General features: G+C 40.3%; 1 protein-coding gene across 2 annotated transcripts in view; it reads right to left on the reverse strand.

Moving 5' to 3' along the window:
- The window catches only part of LOC108920562 (ephrin type-A receptor 3-like), a 77,798-nt gene extending 70,792 nt beyond the window's left edge, over positions 1 to 7,006 (reverse strand). For both annotated transcript variants that reach the window (XM_018729406.2, XM_018729407.2), the window contains exon 1: positions 6,749 to 7,006. In XM_018729406.2, coding sequence (XP_018584922.1) covers positions 6,749 to 6,833 — 85 coding nt within the window. In that variant the 5' untranslated portion in view covers positions 6,834 to 7,006. The remainder of the gene's footprint in view (positions 1 to 6,748) is intronic.
- Positions 7,007 to 9,285: the final 2,279 nt, after the last annotated feature.

The following is a 9,285-nucleotide window of genomic DNA, read 5'->3' on the forward strand; positions in this document are numbered from 1 at the left end:
AGTAACCATCCATCGTCAACAATTGCTTGTCCCGAGCGGAGTTGCGGCGGGTTTGGCCAGGTCCTGCTCTCTGCAGGGTGTAGGGTTCGAGTCCTGCTTGGGGTAAATTGCAATGGATTGGTATCCCGTCCTGGGTGTGTTCCCTCACATTAAGTAACCTAAAGGGTTAAAACAAAGATTTTTGTGAAACATCTAAGTGCCCAAGACTTTTGCACAGTATTGTACCATATATGTGCGATTTACTTTTCTTGTCAAAAATGTGAGAACACATACTGGAAACATTTTTTTTTTTTTTTTTTTTTTCCAAAAAGGCAGTAAATTAACCTTTTTCATGAGGAAATCGGCCCCCATGTGTTCCAGGCTCTTCTGCAGCAGTTCCCAGAGACGTGGGACACTGATGGGTCACTTTGCTTTCACCCTTTTATCCAATTTCTCCCATACAAGTCCTACCCAGGTTGTCCACCTGTACTCGGACTTTTACGGATCCTCTTCATTTGGTCCTTGGTTTACAGAGATTTCTTCTAATAAATCTTCCTGTTATATTATATGGAAATGATTTCCAAACTTGGAAAGAAAACCTACGGTTATCATGGACATCATGTGATAAGTGGTGTGTGTGTGTGTGTGTGTGTGTGTGTGTGTGTGTGTGTGAGTGTGCTTTTTAGCATGAAGACTTCTTCCTGCTCAGCATCCTTTTCACAGTTACACCTTCAGCATCACCTCACGAATGACTCAGAATTTCACATCTCCACTGTCCGCAATTGGAGGGTCACCTTCTGCACCTTGAAAATACGTATCATCCAAATGAACATGGTGCAAAATTAAAATAAATAAATAAAGAAATAAATAAATAAATAAATAAAAACAGAACGTTAATTTAAAAAGCGAAAACATTCAAATAGCAGTGCTGCCACTTTGTTGAAAATTCACCACAAAAAGTAAATGACAGCGTAAATGACCAAAAAGCCATGTTAGGGATGATTTATGATGTCTATCTAGAAACCGGTAATATTTATCAAAAAACACACATAACTTTAGTGCTACTATTGCAAATTTAAAGATTGCAGATTTTTTTTTGTCTTTTTTGGTGGGAAAAAAGCAAAAAGATGATGTGGCACTTTGGAGGCTGGGAGCATGCTAGAATTTTCTCTATTTAAAGTAATGGGGATAGTTTTACTGTTATACAGATTTCCACTCTATGAAAGTATTTCTGAATTACCCTCATCCATCAGGGGATATCTGTGTAGGCCTATATAGATATATTATTTATATGGATAATTAACAATTAAATTGTTATTACAACTAAAATCACTCACCCATTATTTAAGCATCATTCTTTGTTTTGAGAAGTAGAATAAATGGCATTACACAAAATTTCCAACTACCACTAACCTTAAATTCTTTATTCCCCTTAGGGCATAAAATCCATTTATAAATTCAATACACATCACAGTGTTCCTACCCAGTACTTAACAAGGCAATTAAGAAACGTAAATATCTAAAGTTGGCAGTGTTTAAAAATTACATCATACTCAAAATGAATTATAAATATGTTGAATATCATTATTTTCGGACAATTTTCATTGCTGTGCTGACTGTGAGAAATACTGAGAATCCATATAGCCAAACCATGACATTTTCCCCCACGAAAATTATATTGGTGCAGTCGGCAAAACAATTACTACAGATTCTACATACTACAGATGCAATAAAGTATTAAACTGCAGGGCATGAACTATTGAGCTGAGCCAACATTCTTGATTCTTCAACATTTCCATAGCACTGACAAGTGATGCAGGCCTGTGTTTAAAAGCAGCACATGTGTAAGCACATTTATTTCTTTTACCCCACACTCTCCAGAAACATACCATCATTCACATCTCATGTAACACAGCTCCTCCCAGCCGAGGCCTGATGCTGCGGGACACGTCGGCTAGAAATACTGAGGCTGCCATGGCTTCCAGAGCAAGAGCTAGAAAGCACGTTGCTCCCAAAAGAAGAGAAGACGAGTGCGCTTGTTCCATCGCCAATGGAGAGCGCACACTCACCCCCACTGAGCGCAGCACAGGTCGCTCCCATGTGGGCTCACACCCCAGTCACCACAAGTTCCGTGTCTCTTCAAAGTGTACACTGCCTTGAATAAAGGCATTAGCTCAACATATTATTATTATTATTATTATTATTATTATTATTATTACTATTATTATCTCACTGATTAAGACCAAGTTCATTTGCCCACTAATAACATCCTCATATGATAATTAAATGACAGAATAGCTGAATTAGTTAAAAAATTAGTTTTACTAGGGAGTGTGCCCAGATTAAAAGATTTTCATTCTTTATTACTGTGAGTTTTTTTAATTATTATTTTTAAGCGCAAAAAAAATCAAAAGGAGAACGTAGAAACCTGAGGCTTTCCAAACTGTGCTCAATAAACACACATTAATATGTAACTGTGATCGAATTTCTTTTTTCTTGCTCCAGGAACTTTAAGTAAAAAGTGTCGTTTTAATGAATATCTGCTTTTCGTCGGTGCTGCACATGGTCTAAATCTTTTCTCTTGGCAATTAGTTATTATCCTGAGTTACCCAGCTATTAAACGCAATTATAGATGGAATCTGCATAACATTAAAAGGCTAAACTGGCAACAAATTAAGCATATTGAGTAATACAATCTGAGCTGTTCTGCACAAAACCAAGTAAACAACAAGGATGATGAAAAAAAAAAATTCAACAAATGCACTTCTTCATTTTTTCCCAGCAGTTTGAGGTCAATAAATAATATAATGCACTTACCTAAACATTTACAAAAGGGAAAAAAAATTGTTTTTTTTTTTTCCAATTCCAGAACCCGCAAAGGTCAGGTAATAAATGTAATAAAATTGTGTTGTAGCTCAAGACCTGGATTTACAGTGAAAAATTTGAAGTAGCCTTATTATTATTAGTTTTGTTCCTCTTGCAATTTAGTCATATTTAAGGACATGAATTACAAAAACTTGAAAAGTGAGTTCAGCTGCAAGTAAAAAAAAAAAAAAAAAAAATGTAAGCTCATTACTGAAGCCTGTGAAGACAGATTCTTTTCAGACAGCGCACTCGGTCTTTAAGCAACGGCCCCACTGTGAAGACTGTATTTTTCACCACTGCAACGAGATGTTCTGTTGTGCTCCGGCATTAAATTCTGCCTCTATTTTTTAACAAGAGGTAAATGTCCAAACAGTCAAACCTCAAAATAAATTTATAATAGCATGAAATGATTCCTTATGTGACATTCCAAATTTTGTCCCTTAAAAATCACGTTACTCAGATACAGTATATGAATAAAGTTAGTGAGCCTCCAAATTGTCGGTACAAATATGAATTATCCACGGGTTCCACTACAGCTGTAATTTGGTAAGACATTTGGAATTGTTAATTTTAACATTATTCCACAAAAGAAGCATTGATTAAACATCCAAGACTGTTACCAGCAAAAACATATGATCCTCAGCAAATATTTCAAAAATACTTTTTGTAAGTATGACGAATCATAGCCAACATACCATGATAAAAAGAAAGTTGGCAAAATTTCAACTTTAGTGCAAAAATCACTTTTTCTTAAAAGCTCTGCCTTATAAAACTACAGCGCTCACTTGGGATTTGACTCCAGTGCATTTATAAGAGGATATCAACAGCAAAACAGTTTATGCATTTTATCACAGCAGTATAGTTAAAAAAAAAAATGAGCGTGTGCTGAAATTAAATGGTGAGAGTAAGAGGATCAGAAGTGTGGTGTACACACATGGCCACAATCCTTCGTGGAAAGGGATGATGTATAACTAAGCTGGCAGGGTAAGTTAGGCAATCAAATTTTATAATTAACTGAATATTTTTATCAATTTGTAAAGAAAAATTAAGGTCATAAGCAGTGCTAATTATCTCAGTAAATTAAAAAAATAAAAAAATAAAATGGTTTCAAGTATTTTCCATACTGGGATTTACAATACAGGCCATATTGTTAATATGGTTTATTTCAAAAGAAGAGATGTTAAAGTCGGTACATTCAATTATGTATTTCTTTGCTTGCTTACTTTCTTTCTAACAATTTAAAACTTATTCTAAACAGACCTCATGTGAACATTCAGCAATAGAGCATTACAAAAAAAGTATTTTTTGTCAGTAGTTAATCTGACAAAAACTAACACGACGCACTGCTTGTGTGGGTTTAAGTGTGATATAACGAGGTAAAAATATTTCGACAAAATATAATGCCAAGATAAAGGTAATGGTTATCAGTAAAAGACTATTTATATCACAACTTCTGTAAATAAAACGTCATTGCTTTGCCAAAAGCAAGCTCCAGGGACATAGTTTCCTTCTTTCCCATTCCCACCATCTTTGGGATATATATATTTAATTGCTCTAAGACAGTGTGTGTTAGTGTGATGCACATTTTCCACTTGTATGTTGTGAAAGGTGGCCTGCGCCCCCGCCCACCCCCCCCGAGTCTGAGCTGCAGCTCAATACTGACCCCTGCTGGTCAAGGCGCAATGTGCCGCTTCATTGTACCATGATCCTGTAGGTAACAAACTGAGCGGTATGGGAAGGCGAGAATTAATAAATAGTCAAATAACTAACTACACGTGAAAAGCTCAGCAATCGGTTCAAATGTCGCTTTTCTACGTAATATATCGAAATCGATATTTTTCACCATGACAAATTCGATTCTGACCGTATATGTAGCATATGATTGGATGATACGGAGAAATTAATTAGGTTACAGTCGCAGTACGTCGGCAACGTATTTCAAAGCAGACAAATAGACACGATCTTAATTCCCCAGATAACATTTAAACTTAAAATGACGGGCAAACAATGTAATACTGCGCATTTCGTCCGACAAACGTTTCCCCGTCAATCACATTTTGTTCGCTGGGAGTGAGGAGGTGAAGAGTGCGGGATACCTTGTACCGCGGTATTACTATGGTATGAACGGAGTCATTCTAGGCGCTTCCCTATTCGACACACACACACACACAAGAGCACGGCCTGCCGTAACAATAAGAAATAAGAAGACAGCGCTCAGTTCAACACGGTGGTGTATCACGCAGTTAAAAAACGGGTATTTGTTCAGTATTGCTGTGCGACTGGATATGGGTTCGAACCAAAGCTGCACGTAGTCCACGGAATCCGCCGTTAGATGCGTTCTCCGGGGGGGGGGAGAGACACTTCTCTGGGGACTGGGGGTCCTCTCCAAAAAGACAGCTGTTCACCCCCAAGAGAGCACTGCGAGCCTTTCCCAAATATATTATATGTGTGTGTGTGTATGGGGGGGGGGCATCGTCACCGCGTGTTTCCACCTATAATTGAACCTCCTCGCAATCGCTTTAACTTATTCCCTGCGTTCGGGCTAAGCGGAGGATTATTATTATTATTATTATTATTATTATTATTATTATTATTATTGTTTGTGCTGCCGTACATCTGTGCCCAAGTGATAACAGATGAGACCCAGGAGTCTAAATTCCCCCCCCCCCATGCTCTTTGAATTTTGTGTTGCCACAGGTCATATTATACTAAAAAAAAAGGCTCAAATGTGTTTTTTTTTTTCTTTTTTTTAATCAGCCTTTCACATGTTACGGGATTTCAAGATGAACTCGCGCAGTTACTGTACATACTAGTACACGTTAGGATTCTGTGCGCGTTTTTTATAATATAGTAGCGATTGTAGCGTCAGCGACGGGCAACAATGTCACTCATCAGACATGAAACCAACTAGTGATGTGGTAAAATATCCGTCCTCAGACAGTGTTCCTACAGCAGTACCTGACTGCTCCACTCTTGTGCTGTCCCTCATAACACAATTTTTTGTGTGCCCGTCAGATGTGCACTGTATGTGAATTAATAATTGCCCCCCCCCATAATGAACAATAATCCTCCTGCATTGTCCGTCTTTCAAACTATTTAAAATCGAGATGTTTTGCTTTGATCCCTGCTGGAGATGGAGACGAATCCAGACACTAGAGGCGAGGTGTGACAGTCATCATCCTCCAGACACATTCATATTGTCCAACTTTCAAAATAAATTTTAAGTCTCGTGCGGCGACGAGCTGTGATGTCAAATAGTAAACGAACTGGACACTTGTGAGATGCGTGTTAATTTGTCTATAACGTTACTTATATATTATTATCAAAAAAGAGAGAAAGGAAAAGCACAGACAGTGAGTCCCTCTGTAAGACGAGAAGGACCCAGGTTAACTCCGTTATATAATAATGTCCCTGGCTTTTTTCTGGGTGAACAACAACAGATCTGCGCTGCCCCCGTTTCTTCGCCAGCCATTTAGCTCTTGGTTGGTAAAGTACCGCGGTACACAGTGAAAAATACCCTACACACACGATCCAGTACCGAATTAGTCATTTGAAGAAATGTGCAAAGAACGTATCCACTCCTGTCCACACTCCTGCTCCTCCAGTGAGTGTGTCCCCCCCCCCCCGTGGACGCGATTCGGGGACTCGCGCTCTCCGTTCCGTGTGTACGAGCGGCTCGCGCGAGGCGCCGCGGACAAGTTCAATCACCAACAGCCCACTTTGTGGCGTGTAAATCCCGTCCTGCGTGGCTCGTCCGCGAGCATCGGCTCTTCTCAACTGGAGCCGTAACTGAGAAGCAAACGGGCCCGGGTGGGGGCGGGGTGGGGGGTCTCTAGTCTCACCGGCGCCGGAAAAGTAGCGCGCGATCGCCGCACACGCGCGCCGGTTCCGAGTCGCGCCCTACCTTCGTTGGACGGGTACCCGGTGAGCTGTCCTCGGCACACGAGCGAGAAGACGGTGAGCAGGAAGGCGCCGAGCTCGCGATCCATGGCAGCGCTTGAGAGGGCAGCGAGAGGCGCATAACTCCGCCGAGCATGCCGCTGATGTGCGCGCTCCGGCTGCCGCGCCAGTTACCATTCTGGGGGGCTCGCGGGCTGATGTCAAACTTTGACACCGGAGACGAGGAGGAGTCTGCGCGCGCTCCTCCGCCGCCGCCGCTGTCGTCGTCGTCGTCGTCGTCCCCGCGCCTTCGGTGCGAGAGCTGCTGCCACGCAAAGGGGGCCGCCCTTTTCCGCAGGGTCCTACGGGGCACGCGCCCACCGCCTGGGGTCCGCGCGGGTTCATAGGAGGTCAAGTCGTCTCCCAGGAATGAGCCGCTTTCGACGAATCAAGGGGCATCGAGCGTGCTGATGAAAAGCGGCTGTTCTCGCGTGTGCGCGTCCGCGTGTGCGCGTCCTTTCTATATAAATAATCTGTAAAATCACTGCCATTGCCAAGCATTGCGACGTGTTTCATTATTAGACTGTTGTTTCAGCCAGATGTCAAAATATAAAAAGAAAAAAAAAATAATATTACCTTTAAAATGATACTTTGGCAATAATCTATAAAGTATAGGTTATGAAGTATAAAATTGGTTAGATATAAGCGGGAATAGTGAATAAATATAATAGTGTAGATACCGTAGGTGTTAAGCGTATCATAATTTATACAAACCCAATGAAGCAGTTTTGCTTTTTATGATTTGCCAAGATTACTGGTAAAATACAGTTTAACTACATATTTTCGTTTATGGAATATAATTACTTGATTAGTTTAATCGCAATTTCGATCATTCATTTATAATCACGATGTTGTTTTTTTTCTCTGTTGTTCACGTCACCTTCTGAGTTCCGTTTGCACTTTGGTGTTTGCTGAGTAGATGAAGGGAGTGAACCTGCTACATCATGTGCTCAACGACCTTCTACCAGAGATCCTTTCATTCACACGAACAAATTGATGGGACTGCGCTTGTGAGGCTCCCCCTCGGTACATTGTCACTGCCTTCTGTGTAAATAGGGATCCGAATGCATCTGTGTGTGTGTGTGTGTGTGTGTGTGTGTGTGTGTGTGTGTGTGTGTGTGTGTGTGCTCCACAGAGCGCCGATTAAGCTCCTCTAGGCCGTTTAACAGATAATGCCATAATTTAAGTAAATATTGTCCCATTTTAGTATTGTGCACCTTTTCATATTCAGTTTGAGGTAAATGTTGGCTTTATGCTTCGTTACTGCAATAGAAAATATCAACGTCAAAAAAAAGGCAATACCACTTCTTGATTAACTTGGGCTATATTGAGGATGGTTTATACATCTTTATTTAGGATTTAATGCAAACCTTTCTGCAAACAAGGGCCCTTCATGTTGCTCTGGCTGTACACTGGTTTATGAGTCACCTTTTTAACATTATGTGCACAAGAAAATCCCAGAGTTACTGCAGGAAGGATAATAGTAGGAGGCAAATATATGACTCTGGAATTTAAAGTATATAATCTACTAAACTGGCAAGTGTAAGAGGTTTCGAAGAACTTACTTTGAGGTTTGCATCAAAAAATGGAACACCTAGGGAAGGAATGGACTTGCACAAGTGTACCTTTATCCAGGGGCATTCTTAGAGTATGTCCTTAATCAATAGCATCGTATAATGTGTATAGACAGCTATGTTCATTAATAGGGACATGGGACCATGTAAAGGCATTAGCATGTCTCAGTCCCGCTTTGCTTGTGGAAACATGGTACCAATCCAAAGTAATCACTAGCTGAACCCTTAGCCAGATGACTAAACAATAATAAGCAGACATGCTGAGACATTCAGTGATGTTCATTTCCACATCTTTACAGGGGATACACTTTCTGAAGGAAAAATTCTGTCATTCATCATGCATTTTCAGGAGTTTCCAAACAGAATGAGATGAATGTATGTAAAAACATGCTATTTATGCAAAGAGAAGAGTCATATAATCTGTTCTTATTATGACTACTTATTATGACTAATACTTACTGTCCCTGTGTCCAAGCTGCACATGAATATTTCTTGGGTGCAGGAAAGACTAAGTAGTTACTGAGAAAAGAAAAACCACACATGCAAAACAGCAAATGTTATACAATGAAGCAAACACATAATAATAATCTATTTCAGAGATCAGTCTGAGACAGGAAAATATAACATTAATTTCACTTTGTAATAGTTTGCGCTTCGTCCTTTTTGTAAGCAGCCCACCAAAGAAGACCGCCAAGGCATCGCCACCTCTCTACGTAGGTTGATTGTAGAATAACTCTTGCACAGTACTTAACCAGTCTTATTTATCTCTGTGGAAATCAAGTTGGGTCAAATGAACTCTGTCAGTGTTTTTAAGCCGAAAAGTTTACTCTGTATACAGTTAATTCGGCTTCGGACCCCGCGGGACACTCAGCTAAGAGCATCGAGGGGGCGCCGAGATTGTTGGCGTTTCTGTAGCAGTGTGGGTTTT

This window comes from Scleropages formosus, chromosome 14 (genome assembly GCF_900964775.1).
Source record: "Scleropages formosus chromosome 14, fSclFor1.1, whole genome shotgun sequence".
NCBI classification, from domain to species: Eukaryota; Metazoa; Chordata; class Actinopteri; order Osteoglossiformes; family Osteoglossidae; genus Scleropages; species Scleropages formosus.